The sequence below is a fragment of the Trichosurus vulpecula genome, chromosome 4 (genome assembly GCF_011100635.1).
Source record: "Trichosurus vulpecula isolate mTriVul1 chromosome 4, mTriVul1.pri, whole genome shotgun sequence".
NCBI lineage: Eukaryota > Metazoa > Chordata > Mammalia > Diprotodontia > Phalangeridae > Trichosurus > Trichosurus vulpecula.
In genome coordinates, this window is record NC_050576.1 from 194,962,314 (window position 1) to 194,985,780 (window position 23,467).

At 37.7% G+C, this 23,467-nt stretch overlaps 1 protein-coding gene across 1 annotated transcript in view; it reads left to right on the forward strand.

Annotated features, from left to right (window-relative positions):
• The first annotated feature begins 6,852 nt into the window (after positions 1 to 6,852).
• EFCAB3 (EF-hand calcium binding domain 3) overlaps positions 6,853 to 23,467 on the forward strand; it is a 37,424-nt gene continuing 20,809 nt past the window's right edge. The window contains exons 1-4 of the mRNA XM_036755640.1: positions 6,853 to 6,865; positions 7,076 to 7,180; positions 12,382 to 12,435; positions 16,386 to 16,476. Coding sequence (XP_036611535.1) covers positions 6,853 to 6,865; positions 7,076 to 7,180; positions 12,382 to 12,435; positions 16,386 to 16,476 — 263 coding nt within the window. The remainder of the gene's footprint in view (positions 6,866 to 7,075; positions 7,181 to 12,381; positions 12,436 to 16,385; positions 16,477 to 23,467) is intronic.

Genomic DNA, 23,467 nt, shown 5'->3' on the forward strand with positions numbered 1-23,467 from the left:
AAGGGAGCAAGTAAAATGAAAATATATGAATAGAAGAACAAAAATAAAGGAAGTAGGTGAGGGAAGGTTGAAAAGAGCAGCATTAAGGATGATAGAAAAGTAACTCAGTATTGCCTCAAATGGAAAGTGATCTTACTTCCACCCAACCCAAGTGGCCTAGAACAGGGGCCTCAGGATTCTGGACCAAAAGAGCTGGAGCAGTATGAGAGGAAACAGGAGGCAAAGCTGCTCAGTTTATTGGTCTCAGGACAAAGGTATACAGGGGTATTCACCATGGGGTGACACTCCACACTCCTTATAAAGTTTCAGTTGTAGAAATGTAGGAGACATTTTCCTGTCCTTCATTAGACTATGAAAAGTCAAGCCAAACTGCTACTCTGGCAAATCTAGAAATAATCGGTAAACAGTTTCCTTTAGATTTGGGAATTCACAGTATTTCGTGTTTGTCTAAACTTTTCCTGGGCTATTGTTAAAAGGACTCCTCAGATCCCTCCAAAGAGGAAGTGTGGGGTCATGGAAAGGAGGACTAGATTGAGAATCAAGGACTGAAGTTTAAATCTCAGCTTTGTTGTTACTCTCCATGGGTAGGACCTGAGTGCATAGAGTAAGCATTTTAAAAATGAGCATTTATGAGTGAATGAAATGAAAAGTAATAGAGTACTGGAGGCACTCACGGCAGTTAGGTGGTGCAATAGAAAAAGTGCTACGTGTGGAATCAGGAAGACCTGAGTTCAAATAGGGCTTCAAACGTTCACTAGCAGTGTGACCTTGAGTAAGTCACTTAACCTCTCCTACTCTGAGTTTCTTCATCTGTTGGACTCAATAGCCACTATAGTCCCTTCCAGCTAGATCTAGGATTATGTAGCCTTGGAATCAGAAGACTTGAACTCAAGAACTGATTCTGACATTTACTCAGTTTCTCCTCTATAAAATGAGGCAAACAGTAGCACCACCTACTTCACAATGTCAATGTGAGAAGAACATGTGGCAAAGAAGTGTTACAGAAATGTGACATGTTGGTTTTTAGTGTCTTTTTTAGTGTAGATATTTGTATTTAGTGTATTTTACCAAATTGGATTCACTAAACATTTATTAAGTATCTTCTACATGCAAAGCAATGAAGAAGACCACAGAAACATTTTTAGTGATTCTATGATAGTGACTGATTATTTGGCAAAGCTGATTATTTTGTCAGATAAATTTCTATACCTATGGACCTATGGCTACCTTTGAAATAACAGTATTTATCTGTTTCTCCATTAGAATCTGCTAAAAGTAGGAAAGAAAAAAATTGGACTGAGATTCCTCCATTTCCCTAAAATTAAAATATTAAAAACAAGACCAATAGGCAGAAGCTCCTTTATTTTCCCTTCCTTCCCCTGTACCCCAACATATGTCTGTTTCTTCATATGTCCCTTTAGGAGGAAAATATCTCTCTCCACTGTTCGAATCCTAACTTTTTCACCTGTGCTTTGACCTTAACACCACCCCCCACACACACACACACACTCTTTCTCTAGGACATTAATGAACTGTATTAATTCATCATATTTAAATGACTCTCCTTTCCTTAATTATAATATTATCTGGAGGAAGAGATTATAAACAATTTTCCAAGGCAAACCAATTCACTAATTCCTCTCTCCCATAGAAAAATTGGCCACTTTCTCCATATTGTTTTTCATCATTGCACTTTATTTGCCTCAATGCTGAGTTTATAGATCACTTATCTCAGTGTCTAAAGTCTTTGTGTCTTATTGCATTTTTTAGACAACGGAAAGGTGGAGAAGAGTAAATTGATGAATTGCCTGAAGGATCTTAAAGGTCAGTGAGAATTTATAAGAAGACACTAAAACCGATTAAGAGTAGTACAGTGGGAAAAAATACTGTGTTTGGAGCCACAGGACCTGGGTTCCAGTCTTAGCTCTTTTATTCACAACCTGTGGGACCATAGGCAAATAGCTTATTCTCCCTAGCCTCAGTTTCCTCATTTGTAAAATGAGGGGGTTGGATTACTGACCTCTGAAATCCCTACCAGCTCTGAATCTATGAAACTATAAGACCCTAATACTGTACATTTATTAGGCCTGGAGCCAAAAGATCTGGTTTCTAGTTCTCTCCTGTCACTAATTATTTGTGTCTCTTTGGGTAAATCATTCTACCTCTTGACCTCAGCTTTCTCATCTATATAATGAGGATCAATCGATAAATAAATATTTATTAAGCATTGACTATGTGCCAAGCAGTGCGGATCCAAATATAAAAATGAGAGAATCTCCACCCTTCAGAATTTTTCATTCTACTAGAACACTGATAATTATAATAATACTAACATGTTACCTTCTTCACGGAGTTACTGAATGTCACAAATGAGATAATGTATGTAAAAGCACTTTATAAACTATAAAGCATGTCTTTTTATACCAACTCTTTCCCCCTTCTTTTCTTGGTTTCTTCTTTCTCTTCTTCCGTGTTCTCTCCAGTCTCTCCCTTCTGTTATCTAAATTCTTCTCCTTCCCCTTTCTTTGTTCAAATTCCTTCTCTTTCCCCTTTCTCTCCACTGCTATCTTTGTCAAGTAAGTACAATTCTATCCTTGACTACTTTTCTTCTTTATCACAAGAATAAATGCTCTATCCTACTTCCACTATCAAAATAAATTAATACCTTCAAAACCTCAAGAATATGATGTGTCAAGTGAAGTTGTAAAACACTTTAATGTATGTTATAAAATTTTGGAAATAGAGGTTTATATTTCCCTAATCCATCAAACAGTTCTCAAGCCTCATTATTTTTAGTATATGTTTTCAAACCAAGAACTCATACTTCCTAGCAACACTGTATAAAAAACATTCAAAAGACAGAGATCTAGCGGAATAGAATAAAAAATCATATAGAAACAGGATAAGGTACATATGATCACTGTTGTCCTGTATGCTATCAAGGATGCTTTCAGCAGACCTACAGAGGATTAAACTGAAACTGAAACTTTTTTCACCTGCAAAAAGTAGTTATTTTATCCAACTATGCAGAAGGCCACAGAACATTAAATATAGAAGAATAATAGCAGGGTATCAAATTTTCCAACACTTTTTCTATCTGAATCCCATTAAAAAGATGAGAGCAATGAGATAATAATAACCCCCTCAAAGCCCAACCCATCACCTATGTTGTGAGGTGGGAAAGGGAAGAAAGGAAAGGCATAGCAAAATTAGGGAATACCAACCAAGATGATGTACAGCAGAGACACTGTGTATCTTAAGACAGCCACAGGAGCTCTGAATGCTTGGCAGGAACCCTGAAATGCTGATAAGTTGGGCCCTGGTAATAAGTACCTCAGCCAGTATCATTAGACTGTCCCTGTGAATCTAAGAAAAATATAGGGTATCACAGGCTGACCTTACTTGGAACCATCATGATGGTTACCTGGACACAAAGGACAATGGAATGGCACTGCATGTTCTGGTGCTGCAAGAAGACAAGATACATCAGAACAAATCAGAAATACCAATACCCTACAATGACTACTAAAATAGGCAAACAACTACTGTATATGAAATGGACTAAAAATATGATTGCTTCTCGTATGTACCAGAACTACATCATAACAAAGTTGGAAACAGATCTTACCAGTTGCTGGCAAGGCCTTTATACTTCTTTTTAACAGCTCTGTATTGCAGATACATTGCAGAGGAATCAAGGGAAGATAACTTTATTTCAAAACCCAGATGACATGAATTAAGATCAGAAACTGAGAAGCTACATTTAAGTAGCTCACATTTAACTGAGAAGAGGAAAAACTAAAGAACCAGAAAGCACTGAAAAAGTCAAAACAACACAAACTCCAAAAGTCTGTTATCCAATAATTAAATAGATGGAGAAATTGATGCCAATGTCTTCAAATGATTTTGAAAAGAAGAGATGGGCATATTTAGAACTTTGAAGAGCTCTTTTTAAATATACAAATAGCAGACCAACTACCAAGACTGCAATTCAGATAGGTTGATGTCTGCTATAACCAACATGAATTTACATTCTCCTATTATATTTTATAGAGAGTACAGAAACATTTCAGGACATGTACACAGCAGTATAAAGGCAGCTAGGTGGAGCAATGGATAGAACCCTGGGACTGGAGTCAGGAGAACTCATCTTCCTGAGTTCAAATCTAGCCTCAGACACTTATTTGTTGTGTAAGCATGGGCAAGTCACTTAACCCCATTTGCCTCAGTTTCCTCATCTATGAAATGGGCTGGAAAAGGAAATGACAAAACACTCCAGTATATTTGCCAGGAAAACCTCATGGACTTGAGATAGTGAAGAGTTGGACATAACTGAACGACCAAACAACAACATAGATATACTGCAGCCTTTGCCATGATAAGGACCATAGGAGGAAAGGTGGAGCTATCTCAGAACATTCCTAAGGAAAAGCATCAAATACTACCATGGCAAAAAGCAGCTTGAGAAAACTCTTGAAGACCTATGGAAAGACATTGGAAGATTACATCAAATATCTAGCTAGGTACCAAACCACAATTGTTGGTTGTTGTCCTTTGTACTTAAAGAGGACCAAAATGACATCACTATGTCAGAGTCAAGGCATAGTGTGTACGACTGTGGCTGATCAGACCAATACTAGCCTGGAAGCCCTTCCCATAGGCCAGGCACAAATAGTCCATATGAACATTTGAAGTGGAGATGTCTCTAAATTTGAGCATCTCAACTTTCCTTTGAGCTACTGCAATTCTGCTTTGCTCATAAAGCACAGCACATTTTTTGATGTGGGCATGCCATGTTAGGCTGCCCACCAGACTGAAAGTCCACAGAGCCATTGCGCTAACCATATTGTGGTATACCTGTAAAACCTAGACAGTATGCCAGCACCACACTCAGAAACTAAATCACTTCCATCTGAATTGTCTTAGGAAGATTCTGAAGATCACGTGACAAGATAAGGCACCAGACACTAAGGTCCTTTCTCAAACTGAATTGCCAAGCATTCGAACTCTATTGTAGAGAATGCAATTCTAATGGGCTGACCATATTATTCAAATGCCAAACATACTGAGAATTCACACAATGCAGAAGAATTCACACAGGAGTCAGAAGAAACAATACAAGGACACTCTGAAAGTCATATTATCCGATTAAAAACAACAAAAATGTGACAGACACAATGTAAATCCAGAAAATAAAGGTAGATCAGAAACTGATACCATTAATATCCTTGGTACCCTTAAAGATAAAAGGATTCAAAATCAGTGCAAAAAATAAACAATTCAACATCAATCAAGAATTACACTATAGAACCTTGAGAAGCAAAGGAATTAGACAAAAGAGAGAAAACCCCTAAATCAGGAAGATGTGGAAAATTTATGTTTGAAAGAAGTCTTAACACCACAAAAGCACAAGTTGGATAAAAGATGAAACAGAAATCTTGTATACCGTTAGTATAATGAGTGATAGAACAGTTACATCAAGGCCACTAAGGAAGTGGCTGGTCTAGATGAGATCCATAATTATCGGCTTAAGTATTTCACAGTGGTACATGGCTTACTGACAAAGTCTTTACCAGCTTGCTTGCTGATGCAAGCCTGAATTCCACCTTTTTTTAAGATAATGAAAATTTTTTAAAAATGAAAATCACATATTTATTGCCAAAAGATAAAAACACCATTGACTCCTCCAAATATGTCAATTATATATTTATGTACTTTATATGAAGTGTTCATTACTTTCATCATTCTAAAAAAATCTATAAACGCCCCAAAAAAATGTTAGCTGAGGAGCAAAAAGGGTATACCAAAAAGTCCCAGAGATGTCAAAAGCAACTCACTGTTGATTTAGTGATTATTAAATACTCACCTGAAAACAATGAAACATATACACTATCTTCACTGATTATCATAAAGCCTTCAACTCAATTTAATTTAAGCCTTATTCATGTGCTGCAAATGTATAAGCTATAAGCAAAAATGCTAGAATTTTTGATGTCTACATGGAAACACACCACTAACACAATAATGTCAAGAACTGTTGATATAAGATGTACCATCTTCCAGATAAACAGTTTAAGCCCCTTCCTACCTTTTTAGTCTTCTTACACTTTACAATTCTCCATACACTCTATGATCCAGTAACGCTGACCTCCTTCATGTTCCTCAAACAAGACACTCCATCTCTCAGTTTTGCATATTTATTTGCTGTCTCCCACATCTCAAAACACTCTTCCTTCTCAGTTCTGCCTCCTGGCTTTCCTGACTTCCTTCAAGTCACAGCTAAAATCTTACCTTCTACAAGAAACCTACCTCAGTCCCCCTTAATGCTAACGCCTTCCCTCCAAGGTTTCCTCCAATTTTTCTTGTCTTTATCTTGTTTGTACATAGTTATTTATATGTTGTCCTTACCATTAGATTGTGAGCTTTTTAAAGGACTATTTTTGCATTTCTTTGTATCATCAGCATTTAGCACAGTTCCTGGCACATAATAAACGCTTAACAAATACATGCTTGTTGACGGCCTATGTTGAGAGACCAATGGTAATCCTGAAGACAAGACTTAGATCTAAAGCAATGAATACCTATACCAGTGTAGGTATACCAGAATACCTATACCAATACCAGTCTTAATGTGTATTACTGACATTGTAAAATAGATGATAAATCTGGAAGGCAGTGTTAATAAAACAGGAATGCTCGGGAAAAAAGGAGGGAAAAGATTGATAGATGTTCTCAGAACAAATGATAAACAGGTTAATATTTTATAGAAATACTTTTGGAACAAACAGACCCCTTTTCATGCAGGAATAGTAAAGGCTGACAACAGATATATGCCACTTGGATTTGCTGAACATGACCAAAAGTGGTTTGTCTCCAAAACAGCTAAGATCAATGAGTAGAAGCAAAAGGGCTTTCATGAGCTCCCTCCACATGAACTCAACCAACTTTAAAAAGCCTCATGATGCTTTTCCTTTTCAGTCAGTTAATGTAGGCAAGCGTAGAAGGTTTTTCACACTTTAATATCATCTGGTTTTTTTCTTATTCCTGTCTTTTACAATTTTTATTTTTCCTATAGGAGCAAAAGTTGATGTCCATGAACTGGATAATGTCCTGGGGAACCTGGGGATGGACCTTACAGATCAGCAGCTTCAGGAACTACTGACAGTTCTGCCACTTGACTGTGAGTCTATCATATCCTGTTGTACCAGGGGTCTCAGCTTGTAGGGCTGGGTGAGGGCACTTGTGAAATTATTCTGCTTCGAGATCATAGAGATGGTCTGAAATATAGTTTAAAGAACCCATCCTAGAGTAAGAAGAAACATGACTAATTATTTACCTTTAGGTTAGGGAAAGAAATCTCTCGATTTATAAATGCCACCAGCCAAGGTAATCAGTACCTAGGAGTGATACAGGAACCACTCATGGGTTTAAAACACAGGTAAGGAAGAAAAATGTGAGTGAGGAAGTAGACAAAAAATGGAGTAGAAGAGGAAAAGAAAAATAACAGAGAGAAAGGAAAGGTACATTTAAGAAAGTATATAAACCATAGATTGCTTGGTTTGGTTTTTCTTCTGTTATCACAAATGATATAATACAAAGTCCTACTCTGAAGCATCATCATGACATGGAACAAAAAGTGAGCTCCAAATAACAGCAGAAAATAGAATTGATTCTATTCAAGCAGGTAGGAATGACTTGTTACTATATTGTCAGACCTAATTTCTCAATGCCTAGGCTGTAGTAGTACATATTCTGACAGGTTCCTATGCTGGGCAGGCTTTGAGTACAGTCTCTCTGTACAGTGTCTGCTTTCCAAGGACCAGGCAAGCCAAGTACAAAGAGGCTGTACAGAGAGCCCTATCAGTAGGCTGGCCAACTTGGTGAAGAATTCTATGGCTGTGGCAACTCATGAAACAAAAAAATACAAAAATGGGTCTCAGTCATCCATTGATCACTTGTGCTTCTGCAGTGACAGAGGAAGAGTGGCAAAGAAAAGGACAGAGGATGCTAAAAATCATTCTTTTTAGACCTTCTATAAACACCAACTTAGCTACTGGTACTCTAAATGTAAGATTCTTATCCAGCAACCAAAAAATGGACAGTTTGCTGGAGGAAATGATTCCTATTTACTTCATTAGCCATCTTCTCATCACCTCTAGGACCTGAGACCATGCTCTGGGGATTTTAACTTTTTAATGTTCAGAAATCCCACCCCGGAGCCCTGCTATCTTGATTGGTATATGCCTCACCTGGCCCATGGCCATGCTTTTTTTAACTCCCTGATCCACAACCACCTCCACATCAGATGTCTTGCTACTCTATGTATAGATCCCCTCACCCCCTGCTTTCCTGTTATGGAAACATGATCAAATCAACTCTGCCACTATTCCTGGAAGGGATATGTCATTCTCTTCCTTTATGGCCCCATTCAAAAGCCCTGTAGTTTTCTGGACCAAAGTACTCCTTCTGAGTCATCACTCCCCTAGTTATATTGACTCCTCCTATTAAAATGTAACCTCCTTGAAGGCAGGGACGATTTTTTCTTTTGTATTTATATCCCTTGCACGAAGCACAGTGCTTAGAATATTGTAAACACTTAAAATGCTTCTTAATTTTTCATTCATTCATACCAATCTTGACATTCTCCCCATAAATCACACCAGAAGACAAAAGGAAGTTGAAGCTAAATAGAAGAATGTCTCACAGGTTCTCTTTGGACAAGTAAATGAATGAATGGACACATATATAGTATGCAAAAGATATTCTGGAAAACAAATTACGGAAGTAAAGATTGAGAAAGGTCAAAGAACTATAGACTACAGAGAAACTTCAAGCCTCTGCACCATTAACAATATTAATTACATTAATATGTACCCAAAAATGATGTTAATTATATTTGAACAGGCAAGAAATGTCTTGTTATTTATATGAGAATCATTACTAAATTAACTATCTTTTTATTGTCAGACTACCAGAGTAAAGATTAAAACTCATACAAAGCTAGAAGAATAAAAATGATATTAGGAACAGTATCACTTCATAAAACATTCAAAAAAACTGGGGAGACAAGTTGGTTTAAACAAAGCTTGGCAAGAAACCCTAATAAGCAAAGTCATCTCAAAACCATTTAAAGATTAAACTTGAAGGACAACAAACAAGTGAAAACTTGAGAAGAGCTGCAGATTTTTTTTAAACTATTCTCCATCAAGGACAGTGAAGCCACCACATCTGGACTCTAACATCACAGTCACAAACATGTTTATATAGAAAGTGGAACTGGCATTGAAGAGAACAAAGATGGGGAAAGACCAAGAATGAAATTGAGTACAATGGAATGGAAAAGTATTTATTAAGAGCTTACTGTGTGCCAAACATTATTGTAAGTACTGAGGATACAAAAAGAAAACTGAGAGTCCCTGCTCTCTTACATTCTAATGGAGGAAAAAACACATAAAAGAAGATTCATATTCATGTTCATGTTCATTTCATGGCAGATAGAAATGCCAACAAGTATTGAGATTCTGGGAGAGAAAGTATCAGAACAGGTGGCAAGGTCCCAAGGACTTTATAGAACAATGGCAGGTCAGATAATCCCAACCAAAAGGAGATTTTTCTGGGAAAAATACAATTTGGGGGATTTCATGGGATTATTGCTCAAGGTATCTGAAGGAGGGGAAAGTGGAGGGAAAATCTCAAATCTTACTACATTTCAAACTGGGTATCCATTAGCCATATCAATATTTCCAAAACACAAATCATTATCCTTTTTCCCAAACCCACCACTCTTTTGAACTTCCCCATTTTTACTAAGAATGCCCCTGTCCTTCCAATGAAATGATTCACAACCTCAGAATTATCCTTAACTCTTCATTCTTCTTTACCCCAGCTATCCAACCAATTGATAAATCTTACCATTTCTATATCCACAGGCAATCAATAAATATTAAGCACTTCTTATAAGCCTGGCACTATGCTAAAAGCTAGATCTCTCATATCTGGCCCTTCTTTTTCACTCAGTCACCACTCTAATTCAGGCCCTCATCATCTCGTGTCTAAATGATTGCAATACCCTCCTATTTCGTCTCTTCCTATTCTAATCCATCCTTCAGACAGCTGCTGGTGTAGTTTTCCTAAAGCACAGGGCTGACTGTGTTACTCACCTATTCAATAAGCTCCAATAAATCCCTTTAGTGCCTCTAAGATCAAATTGAATTTTTCCATTTGGCTTTTAGACTTATTCACAACCTGCACTTCCCACATTCTACGGTTTGGCCAAACTAGCCTTGCTGAGTGAGACACAGTGCTCCATCTTCTGTCTTCTTATTTTTGCTCTGACTGTACCCCATAACTGGAATGTACTTCCTCCTCACCTCCACCTGTAAGAATTCTGTTTTGCTCAAAACTCAAGTACCACGTTCTGCATGAAGCTTTTCCTGTCACATACACACCCCAGCTAGTAGTTCCATTTCCCCAAAAATATTTTCTATTGTGGATATATCTAGCTCTTTTTCTTTTTGTTCTAGTAGATCATCTAGTCCTTTCCTTCTCACACCTCGGCTCTTATTGCCCAGGTTCTGCCAGGTGATGGACACCCCCTCCTGACTGGATACTGACCCCACCCCTATTAACCCCACATCTACCAGAGGTAGCCCAGAGCCCTGTTCTATTTCAACCCTTAGATCAACTATACCCCCTTCCCAGCAGTCATTGGTCAAAGGATAGGGTTGCTCACACCACTTGAATGAGAAGGGAATTACCAATTACAATCTTCTCTATAAGATGATAGCCTACAGGGCCTTACCATCTGCCCTGCCAATATGACCTTTGAACCCTTGGGTGTTGTCATTTGACCTCATATGAGACCCTAAGGACTCCTGGGCTTTGTCACCTGCCTCTCCATTGTTCTCAAAGGACCACCAGCTCTGCTCTGCAACTGAACACTCTTACATGTGTTTTCTCCCCTAATTAGAATGTGACCTCCTTGAGAGTGAAATCTATATGATTTTTATTTGTATCCACAGTTCTTGGCACATAGTGGGTGTTTAACAAATTCTTTTATTATTCCATTACATCTAGCACAGCCATAATGGTCCCATGGTACCACCAAACATTTTCCATATTGCTGTGAAAATACATTCAAAGCACGTATTTGTTCACTGACATGTTTGCATGACCACAAAAGGGAAAAAGACTGATTATCACTGTTTGATGCATTATATATTGTGCCTACATATTATACAGATGAGCTAAGAATTAGCAGGGAATAGTAGAAAGAGCACTGGACTTGGGGGTCTGAAGCCCTGCATTCTAGACCTAGCTGTGCCACTAATTCACTGCATGATCTGAGCCAAGTCACTCTACCTCTCCTTTGTAAAAGGTAGGGGATTGGACTTGATGATTTTCATGATCCCTTATAAGCTCTGACATTTAGACTCTATTTTAGAAAGCATAGACCCTTAGCCAACAAACTGGTTCAGAATTTCAGCAAGAATATATTAACTAGCAGATGCTTTTATCCCTTGGCCAATAGAATGAGGGCCACCAGGACATTGCTTGCCACCTTCCCTGGAGCTGAGATACAAAAGAATGTTTAGTTTGAGTGTTAGATCTGCTAACAATCCTCCTCCATTGGCTGCCTTTGGTTCTTTCATTTGAAACAGAGTGAGTGAAAATAGATAGAAATAACATTTGAAAATCCCTTTTTCAGTTTGCCATTCCTCTGTGCAGATAAGATATAATTTAAAGACAAATCAGAGAAAATAGCTGTTTATGCTAATTTTCATCATTTTATACCATTTTTATTTTTTATATTTATTTTTATTTTTTCTTAATTACAAGTAAAAACAATTTTAACATTCAGGTTTTATTTATTTTGAGTTCCATATTCTCTCCCTTCCTCCCTATTCCTCCCCACTCCTTGAGGATGCAAGTAATTTGATATAGATTATACATGTGCATTCATGCAAAACATTTCCGTATTAGCCAGGTTGCAAAAGAAAACAAAGACCAAAAAAAGCCAAAAATAATTTTTTTAAAAGTTTTAGAAGTATGTTTCAATCTACGTTCAGGCTCCATCAGTTCTTTCTCTGGAGGTAGATAGCACTTTTCATCCTAAGTCCTTCAGAATTGTCCTGAATCATTGTATTCCTGAAAATAGATAAGTCATTCACAGTTGATTATCATACAATATTCTGTTACCGTGTACAGTGCTCTCCTGGTTCTGCTCATTTCCCTTTGCATCAGTTCATGTAAGTCTTCCAGGTTTTTCTGAAAGCATCCTGTTCATCACTTCTCATAGCACAATAGTATTCTATTTATGCCATTTTAAAAACTATCTTGCTTATCACTGCTTCTAAAGCTTATCTTGTCCATGACTTACAGATGATGGGAAAGTGGATCTCAACAAATTGATAGAACTTACAAAGGGCATTAAAGGTAAGCAATAAGCAATATGAGAAGATGCTGTAGAATTGAGATTTTAGAACCTCACATTTATTCCTAAAAATCTCATTGCTTTTTCCTATACTTGATTTGTTGGTCCTATTTCCTAAGCTATCTATTGAGGAGATCATTAAATTCTAAATATTAACTAGTTTTTCTCCGCATAACTCTGAATTTTGGCAAATAAGTTTTTTTTGTTTGAAATATATTTTTGTTTGAAAGCTTCATCCTATCAGCTTTTTCAAAACAAATTTTTTTCCCATGGTAATATACAAACAGCCCAATTCTAAGTCAAACAAGTAAAAAAGTTAGCAGTTATTATTTCAGTCCTACACTCTTTAGGCATCTTGGGTGCCACTGGGGTGCCTCAAGGATATAGGTGTGCCCTGCAAACAACATAAATAGTTGTGGGGAAGGTTGTGTATGTCTAGATGGAAAGATTAAAAACAAGGTGGAGGCAAAATTAGAAGTGGTGAAGATTGATTTTAAGTTGTTTTTTCGATCTGTGAAACTGTCTCAAACCAACAAAATAGCATGGGGTGATTTCACCTAGGTCATTCAGTGAATCTACTATTTCTTCAGTATGGCCACTTCCTCCACTGACACAAATCATGATTTCCAAGTACCCTTATCTTGTACAGTTAAAATTTCCCCATTAATACACTGTAGGTGATCTATCCAATGGGCTACATAGTCTTTCTGCTTTTATTTATTTTTTAGTGTCTTAAAAATACTAAGACAGTACAACAGCCCATCTGTTGTCTCTCATTCTTACTACCTCACCAGTCTGGTTTTTTTTTCTTTTTCCCCCCAAGCATACTTATCCTCAGTACTGTTTCTTAGGCCATGTCTTGCACACGTCATAGTTATTAACATGCAACATGCTGTAATAGCCTATATATATCCACCATGAGACTTTAGATTGCCCTTTATTTGGTTTTTTTAACTTTAATTTTTCTGAGATTGTGTTCTATGATTTGCAAACATATAGTACTCCTTTCCTTCCTCCTAACTCCCTCCTATCCTTTATTTTTTTACATTTTTATTCTTCCCTTCCTAGACCTTAGAAGTGTCATTGATATTTATGGTAATTGTTTAGCCATACTTAATAGCTAAAAAGATGGCTGCTCTTGCTATAGAGGAATGTTAATTGAAAAAATCAAATAAGCAAATATTAAGTGCCTCTTGTGTACCAGGCATTGTGCTAGGTGTTGGAGATATAAATATCCCAAAAAACATCCCTACTCTTGAGGAATTTATATAGTCTATTAGGGAGAAGCACAATATACATATGTAAATATAAAAAGTATACAAGGCAATCAGAGAGGGAAGCTTTGCTATAGCAAATAGAGGAAAGGCTTCATGTAGAAGAAAGTGATGTTTGAGCTCCATTTTTAAGAGGAAAGGAATTCCATGATTTGAAAGTGAAGAAATACAGTCCAGGCATGAAGTACAACCAGAGAAAAAGCAAAGAGAGAGAGAGAGAGAGAGACAGAGACAGAGAGAGAGAGAGAGCTACATGAAGAATAGAGAGAAGGCCAGTTTGGACTGGAATTTAGATTCAAGTAATATAGAATGGGGCTGGAAAGACAGAATGGAGCCAGGTTGTGAAAGGCTTTAAAAATCTGAGTTCATATATTTTATCCTAGAGCAAGGCACTAGAGTTCATAAGGAATAGTAGGGGAGTCATCAGATCTATTGAACTCAAGGAAAATCACTTTGAAAGCTGAGTATCCTAGCCAAATTAGATTTCTAAGACACCATGTTGTGAATGTAAAATTGACACTAGTCACGTCTATTAATTCCTCTCTTTAAATCCACCTTCTCAAGAAATACTAAATATTTACCAATTTATAAGGATTTTGGTTTTGCTTGTTCTAGATAGGGCCTCTGGGGGTTTCCTGGGTACATGTTAGGTTTTCAAATGTTTCCCTGAGAAAGATGATGTACAGAGACTTTTAGAAACAACAGGTTTCCAATTCCTAATTTCAGAGATAGCAGCAGCAATATCCACTTATAATGGGAAATCACCAACACCTAGCATTGGTATTCTTTCCTCTACAATTTACTATTAGTCAATCTCCTATTCCTTCCCTTTCCAGCCATCATAGCTTAACCAGTTGGTGAAATTTTCCTTCTATACCATTCATCCTGACTTTGAGGGATTAGAGTGGTCAGGGGCTGGGAATGGAATGGCTAGTTATAATCTGCCTTTAACTCAAATAATTGTCAATAAGCAAGTCTGTTCATGGAAAGTTTAAGAAAAAGCTTTTCCCTTCTCATAGGTCCTGTTCAAAATTTCTGACCAATTCTAAAATTCTAAGATTTCATCATCATTCACTTCCACCACACACACACACACACACGCACCTGCAGGAGTATTCCTTTACTGGGCAAGCCACTCTGAAAAACCTGGAACTCTGAGATTGCGAGGATCCTCTGCGTCATTCTCTCCACTAGAATGAGCAGTGAGGTCACAGCTGTATGATGGAATAAACCCCTTATTGGGCTCTTGATCATTTGCTGATCAAGGCCCAGAGGTGGTGAGTGGCATAGTTTAAATTTGTTATTTAAACTTCAGAACTCAGTGGGATTCTATGCCAAGATCCCAGTTTTGATTTGCCACCTGTCACTTTTGCATAGGGGTTAAAAAGTCAAAACTAATACTAATATTGAATGATGGGATAGATTTTATATTGTCAGGGTTGGGGGGCCCCTCTTGGGCTTTCTGGCTAGGTAATAAGTTCCCCACCCAAGTACTAACTTTCAGGAACAATTACTTTCTAGTCTGTGGACTGGGCACCTTCAGAAGAAATCAAATAGAGTTGTTTTTCTGTTTTTGTTTTTGTTCTGACTGCACTATTTAACAATTCATCTTCCATTCTTCCTCCTCAGCAACTTTGCTGGAGACATTGTCTGTTCTCTGAAATTGCCTTCTTTTGGAAGATAATTTACAACATGAAAACCAAGCATATAAACAAAGGAAAAGTCCCTACCAACCCAGTCCATGACCCCCCCAAGTCTGACAATCAGACATTACTCATAAGGCGGGAGTAGGGAAATGGGGCTGGGGGTGGGAATGGCCTTGGGGTCTATTCAGTAAGAGTCCAGCTTAACTAGACCACCATTCTGCTCCTAGCCTCACACTGGGCAACAAAGGACAGAATGGCAGTGATGCCTACAGAAGGTGGAAAAGTAAGGACAGGCCACCCAGGCTGAGAGCACATGGGACAGTGAAAACACTGTAGAAAAAACCTACACACAGCAGAGCTTAGGCACCCCAGGTTGTGAGTGACTTGGCATCTGCAAGATGGAAATAAATGTTACAAACTTCCCTCTGGTTGTGACATTAGATTGTTCCTTGTTTGTGGCAAGTTTTATTTCTAAGTTACTGACTTTCCCTCAGAGCCTACCTGGCTTGACTTCCTGAGGTTACACTGTTGAAAATGGGGAGGTAGATATTGCCCCAACCCTTAAAGCTCTCTAGAGGTGCTAAGGAGACTGCGTCTCCTTTACCCACCCTGACACAGGTGATGGCCCAGCCATACTTTGAAAAATTTCCTTAATTTTATTCCTCCCTCTGAGTCCATGTTACAATAGTATAGAGGCAGCTAGGTGATATGGTGGGCAGAGTGCTGGGCTTGGAGTCAGAAAGACTTGAGTTCAAATACAGCCTCTGGCACTTAACTAAATGTGTGACTCTCCAGGTCACTTCATGACTGTCTGCCTCAGTTTCCTCATCTGTAAAATGGGGATAATAATAGCATCCACTTGGCAGGATCATTGTGGTGATGAAATGAGATTACATGTGTAAAATGCTTTACAAACTTTAAAGCACATAAATGCTAGTTGTTACTATAATTAGGAAAGTCTTGAGCTGGTACGATGTGGGGGTGGGGGGACAGGCAGGGCACAAAGGAATAAATCTGTTTTCTGAATTCCAGACGGAGTCACCAGCCAAATGTCGGCTTCTTCTGATTCTAAGCTAAAGTATAAGCTGAAACCCCTGACAAAAATTCCATCGACTCACATCAGGTGGGTGAGTAAAAGACAAAAAGTCAGAATGAAAAGCAGTTAGAATAGAGGTTCTTCACCGTTTTTGTATCCTGGACCCCTTTGGCATTCTGACAAGGCCTATGGATCCCTTCTCAGAATGGGATTTGGATATACTTGAAATAAAATACGTAACGTTACGAGGGACAGCATTCACACTGAAATACAGTTATCAAAAAAAAAAATTTCTTTTAAGTTCATGGATCCCAAGTTAAGAAATAATATCATTGGACCTCTGAGCTCTCACATCACATTTTTGGCCACAACAACAAATGCCACTAGTCCTTATGAGTGTACACCTACCCTTTTACAACCTCCTCCCTTTACCTGCTGGGGGAAAAATGTTTGTGGAGTCAGAAAGAACCCTGGGTTTGAATCAGTGCTCTGCCATTTACTGGCTGTGACACCTTTAGCAAGCCATTTTCATTGTGGAGCATTCTAGATAGCACTATAATTGCAGTCATCCTGAATAATCTCCTTCAGGCAAGTAGGGGAAGGCTTTCCTTTACTTAGTAGTAAAGAGGACAAGGAAATCAGTTGAAAATGACCTTTCCTGCAAGTTTTCCTAGGCACTTTATCAGTCTCTCTCTCTTTGGCTTTAATCAATAAGCATTTATTGAACACCTACTGTGTATGAGGTACTTTGCTAGGTTCTTCTGGATAGGGGATACAAATACATCATCACATTCTCCCTTGTATTACGCTTATTGGTTATATCATACACATAATGAACAGTCAGTTCCTTGAGGGCAGGGACTATATACTTTTGCATCTTTGCATACCCAGTGCCAAGCATAAGGCCTTGCACACAGTAGGCATTTAATAAGTATTTGTCGAATGTATGTGAGTTATAGTACATTATTCCCTCAGCTGATCCTACTCCTCCAGTAGGAATGTTTCTTTGATCCCACCTCTCTCCATTGCTCAAAGTTGCTGGTCCTGTTCTCTGGAGCTACTCACCTCCAGATTAAAACAAATCACTTTCATTTTTACTTTGGGAGCTGTTCAAGAACCCAGATGAGTCAAAATCAGAGCTTTGCTATCAGAAAACAATACATCTACTTTCTGTATGAATGGAATAGAATGTTAAGGCCTAATTATGTTTTAAGTGTAGAACTTCCTTAAAATTAAAAAAATTAATTGTGAATTTATATAATGATGGGGGAAATATTTAAGAGGACTTTTATTCACAAAAATATTTTCAAAAAAATTTGTAATAGAAAGATAATTATGTTATATTCCCTGCCTGGAATATAATCCATTCTCATCATGACCCACTGAAGTCCTTTTCTTCCTTCCAGATACAGATACATCACTATAATAATCACTATATATGAATAAGGCTTTTGACAGATATCCCTTACTACCACTAATATCAACTTTTGAGACTCTCTATCTACAAGGACAGGATACAGCACAGGATAGTGGAAAGAGAACCAGATTTGGAGACAGAGAGAACCAATGTCTCTGCAACTTCCTGCCTATAACAACTTGGAGATGATAATCCCTGGGTTTCGGTTTTCTCATCTCTAAAATAAGGAGATTAGACTTCATGACCTTTGAGGTCCCTTCCAATTAGAAACTGATGATCTTCGGAAAAACTTTACTGGGACGTAGAACAAATTTTGTTTTCTGCAGTTGGTGTGATGCAAAATCTAAGAAGCACAGGCAAAAAAGTATGAGACACTGCTATTACATCTGACTGAACTGCAATGCAAGTAGCAACCATAGGACCCGATTTTGGAAAGTTACTTTTGGGTGAAACAAGGATGCAAAAGTGGGTTTTGCATTCTAAGATTTAGAATTATTCAACAATGAAGGAAGGATATGTTTAAGAGTAAGCTGGCTGGACAGCCAGCAAGGAGATTGTAGAGGGAAACCCTACATTGAGTGGAAGTTTTTAGGCTCTCTAATTTCCTAAATTTTCTTTAATTTACTCATCTATGTACATGTTATACCCCATAGTAGAATATAAACTCCTCGAGGGCAAGAACTGTTTTTTTTTCCTTTTTGTTTTTATGTTCCCAAATACAAGGCCTTGCACAAAATAAAGCATTTAATAAATGCTTAATAAGCTGGATTGAACTCACTTAAACTCCACTGAATTAAGATTGTACTAGATAACTTGTAAGAAGTGTTCCTTCCAATTCTGAGAGTCTACAGTTCTGTAAGCAGTGCAGAGCACAAAATATCTTCAGAAGTCTGGACTCTGGCAAGCAACCACAGGCCTATGACAGGAGGTCTTTGCAACACACACCCTCTCGGCTGCTTCTAATTGATTCCTCCTATCTTCTCTTGCGTTAAATAAATTAAATAAATTGGTATATGTTCATTAAGTCACACCAAATCAAGAAATTAACTACTACTTAGAAAATATGGGAAGCTTTTCCCAGGCAAAGCTTCAGTCCATTAAATGGGTCAAATTGAAACAAAAGAAGCTAAGAGTAGAAAGGGAGAAAGAAAAAACTGATTTGACAAGGGTATTCAATAAGTTTGGGATGAAGGGGCAGAAAGGGGGTTAGTTCCTATTCTTTTTTTTCTCCACTCTATTTCTGAAAGAGACATTTTACTCCTTCATAACACTGTAGAAAACACAAGTCAGGAAAACATTATAATTTTTTTGTTACTTTTCTGATAATAGTTTTACTGTTAAGTTTTTACCAAATCATCATCCTCTCCTTCAGTCCTTCAAACTGATCTGTGATCTCATTGGTATGGATAATCCCTCCAGTGCTGATATAAACTTAATTTTTGTCCTTATCCTTCTATAAATTATCCATAAAGGATCCACCCAACACACTGGCCCATCTCCTTTTCCAGTCAAATATGTCCTTAATGGCATCTTTGAGAGACCTTCTCAACCTCAAAGGTCATATCTTATCATAAGCTGTACCTTAAGCTCACCGCCATGTCCATTGCCATTAATGTTGCTTGCTATTGTGACTCTTCTGACATCATTCCATGTTCCATGGAATCCAAAACATAGAATCCCAGAACTAAAGATAAAGTATCTAGTCCTTGCCTGAGGACCTTAAGTGTTGGAGAACCCACCCTGTTCCAAGGCAGCCCATTTCTACTTTTGGATGGCTCTCATGATTAGAGAATTTGATGTCAAGCCTAAATTTGTCCCACTGCAACTCCCACCCATTCTTCTAGTTCTTCCTTTTGATCCCACGAAGAACAAGTTATGTAACTACCTGGGGCCTCAGCTTTCTCATTTGAAAAATAAAAGGATGTGCATCCAATGGGCAACTTTAACAAAAAAAAATGAGAATTGTTGTAGATGCTGTGGGAAATCAGGCAAATTACTATAATATTGGCAGAGCTTTGAACTGGTCAAGATATTCTGGAAAGCAATTTTTAATTATGCCCCAAAGTTACTAAACTGTGCCTTCCTTTTGATTCAGCAACACCACTGCTAGACCTATACTCAGGCTAGAGATTAAAGAATAGAACGACCCATATGCACAAAAATATTTATTGTACTTTTTTAAGTGGCTTTTTGCCACTTTGCTGGAAACTAAGGGGAATGGCAATCGCTTGAAGTGTGGCTGACCCAATTAAGATATATGAATGTAATGGAATACTATTGTGTCATAAGAAATGACAAAAGGAACAGTTTCAGAGAAACCTGGGAAGACTTGTATAAACTGATATAGACTGAAGTCGGCAGAGCCAGGAGATGATGTAATGACAACAAACAACTTTGAAAGACTTCAAAAGTCTGGTCAATTCTATAACCAACCACCATGAGTATGAAACAATCAAGATACAATCAAAATCGGTTATTATATTGGTTGGTGTTGCTGAACTGCTTTTTCTTTTTCTCTTGTTATTCTTGGTTGAAAGGGATTACTTGCGGAGTAGGGAAGGAGTACATTTGGAAATGAAGGTGATATAAAACAATCAATAAAAAGTTGTTAAAAGTCAATTTAGTAAATTTGTAAGTATTATCAATATTTTTAATTCAATATTTAAAAGCTCTAAATTCTGTTGATCAGTGATCTTATCAGTGTGAGTACTCTCTCATCAACAATGATAATTACAACCCCCTACACCATCTCATCCTGTGCCATTCTCATCCATGTCTTATAAATCTCACCCAAGGTATTCACTCAACATGCTAAAAGCACCCCTCTTGATGTTGTGTGGATACACAAGTAGAAAACACAAGCTATCCATTAGTTATCCCTTGCTTTAAAAGAATGAATAAATAAGGATTTTAAAAATACCTATCATGTGCTAGGTATGGGATACAAAAACAAAAAGACACTCTCTCTCCTCAAGGAGCTTGTATTCTGGTAGGGGGATATAATACATAGGAGAATGGGGTCCAAGGAAGGAGGTTTTGGTCAGAGGAACCACAGAGATTTTGAGTGAAGCTATAGATCCCTTTCTAGTAGCAATGGTTTGATAATTGTTCCCAGGGTATGAGCAAAAGCAAAAGGTAGAAAGTTGGAGGTGGAAGGAGTGAGGATACTCATGGATGACAAGACGCCCATCCTGGGCAGGCCCTAGCTTCCTAATGGATGGGCTGGAGAGGATGTGAAACTTGATCTGGGGCCAGCTTTCACTCAGTTGTTGTTGTTGTAGCATTGTTTCAGTCGCATGCAACTCTTCATGACCCCATTTGGGGTTTTCTTGGCAAAGATATTGGAGTAGTTTGCCATTTCCTTCTCCAGCTCATTTTGTAGATGAGGGAACTGAGGTAACCAGGATTAAGTGACCTGCTTAGGGTCACACAAGCTAGTAAGTATCTGAGGCCAGATTTGAACTTATGAAGATGAATCTTCTTGACTTCAAGCCCAGAACTCTATCCACTGCACCACCTCACTGTCCTCTTCACTCAGTCACCCCACCTCTGGTCAGGAAAAGTCAACCTCTAGGGAATGCCAAAATAGATTAACTAAGGAGGTATAGTTATGGTGGGGAGAGGTAGAGGAGTATTTCTGGAGGGCTAAGTCTCTCCTAGTGAGGAGAAGGGGAAGCAGAAGCAAGGCAGATGCCAAGTTGCCTATAGTGACTGGGCGCTTTGCTGGTTTGGCTGAATAGAATATGAAACATAGTCTAGGGACAGCTATTTTATAGTGGGATATAATATAAATTTGCATTATATGCACACACACACACACACACACACACACACACAAAAGGGGTGGAGTGGGATAGCCTAGGTGAGCTTTCCATTTCTAGTAACCCACTCACTAATTAGGATAAACGAGACTTTTTCCTTTTCAGGGTATATGTTTCTCAGATAATATCCTTTTATATTACAATATCTATATTAATATTATTTTATATTATAATATCCTTTAGACCATTTTAATTTTGAAGTTCTTTCTTGGCAATATGCTGCAGTTTCATCTACCATACATGTCCCATTGACTCATGTATTCAGTAAGGATTATTGGTACTGCCCTTTGGGTGACCTGAAACTTTAGTTCTGTAAAAACTGTGATATTCCAGACTTTATTGTGATACAGCACCATGAGAAGAATCAATGTAGCTTAATTAGACACCAATGTATTTTTTAAAATGAGCATTTGTTGAAGGGAAGAACATGGGCATCTTTATAAGAACTGAACAATTTCCCAAAAGTAATCTGACCCAATCCCCCCCCTCCTCCTATTTAATTATGGGCCCAATTCATTGCTTCAAGTTAATTGTACTGTTACACTAGCTCCCTGGACTCTCTATCCAACTGCATGTCATAATCTGAATAATAGGCATTCTTCATCCACTTGGATTTTCCTGGTAAATGTCTTAGTTAGATGTAAAGCATGATCTGGGTCCAGCTAGGTATGAGGTTGAGTGACCTTTCACTCACCAAATAGGATAGCTCAACTTCAGACCAAATTCTTTTGAGTGGTTTTGGATCTCATTTGAGAAGCTCTGTAGTATTCTGGGATTTCATGAAATTTTCCCCCATTGGACTGTGAGCTCCTTGAGAGTAAAAACTGTCTTTTACCTTTCTTTATATCCCCAGAACATAGCACAGTGCCTGGCAAATAGTAGGTGCTTAAAAAATATTTATTGGGTGACTGGAACATTTAAAGGATTTTATTCTCTCTAGAATCTATTTTTTTTATTTTTTTATAACTTCACATTGCATTAATTTATACACTAGTCAAGTTGTGGAGAAGAATTATGACCAATGGAATGAATCATGAAAAAGAAGAAACAGAACCAAAAAAAAAAAAACAACCTGAAAACAAAAACAAAAGAGAAGCAAAAAAGGCGAGCATGTAGTGCGCCTCAATCTGTATTCAAACTTCACAGTTCTTTCTCTCGATGAAGATAGCATTCTCCATCGTGGGTCCCCTGGAGTTGTCCTTGCACCTTAGGTTGCTGAGAAGAGTGAAGTATGTCAGGGTTGGTCCTCATGGAATCCATATATCTGTGGCTGTGAACAACGTAGGATCTATTTTTGATTGGGACTTTATGCTAAATGCACTTCATAACAGTAACAAGTACCTTTCTCATTGTTTTATGCCTGGCTCTCAGAGTCAGTAAATGAAATTAGCATTAACATTTCTCAAGGATTCTTTTTTTGATTTTTGACATATACATCAGAAGCTGCTAGCTGGAGGAGAGCATTTTGTTGGTGTTTTGCTCTACAAAATCAAATATTTTTATTACAGTGAACAAACAATAATCATGGTGAAAAGTTATATTCCCTATATCTTTTAGTCAGTTTTGTGACTGCAAAGATATAGTTAGCTCTAAAAGCTTGTTTGAAAAACCCTACCTGTTGCCTTTTCATTCCTTCATCAAAGAATGAAATCAGTGTGTAAATTACTCCCATGAAATTTTGTAGAGAAGAAGAGTAGGCCAGTTATTGATATTTTCAAATATTCTTTTTTTAAACAGTAATAACATCCATGATTTTTTTCCTAGTCTTTAATATCCTCTTTCAAATAGAGAATTGATCCCTCAATATCCTCAAAACTTTGTCATTTCCACCATGGATCTT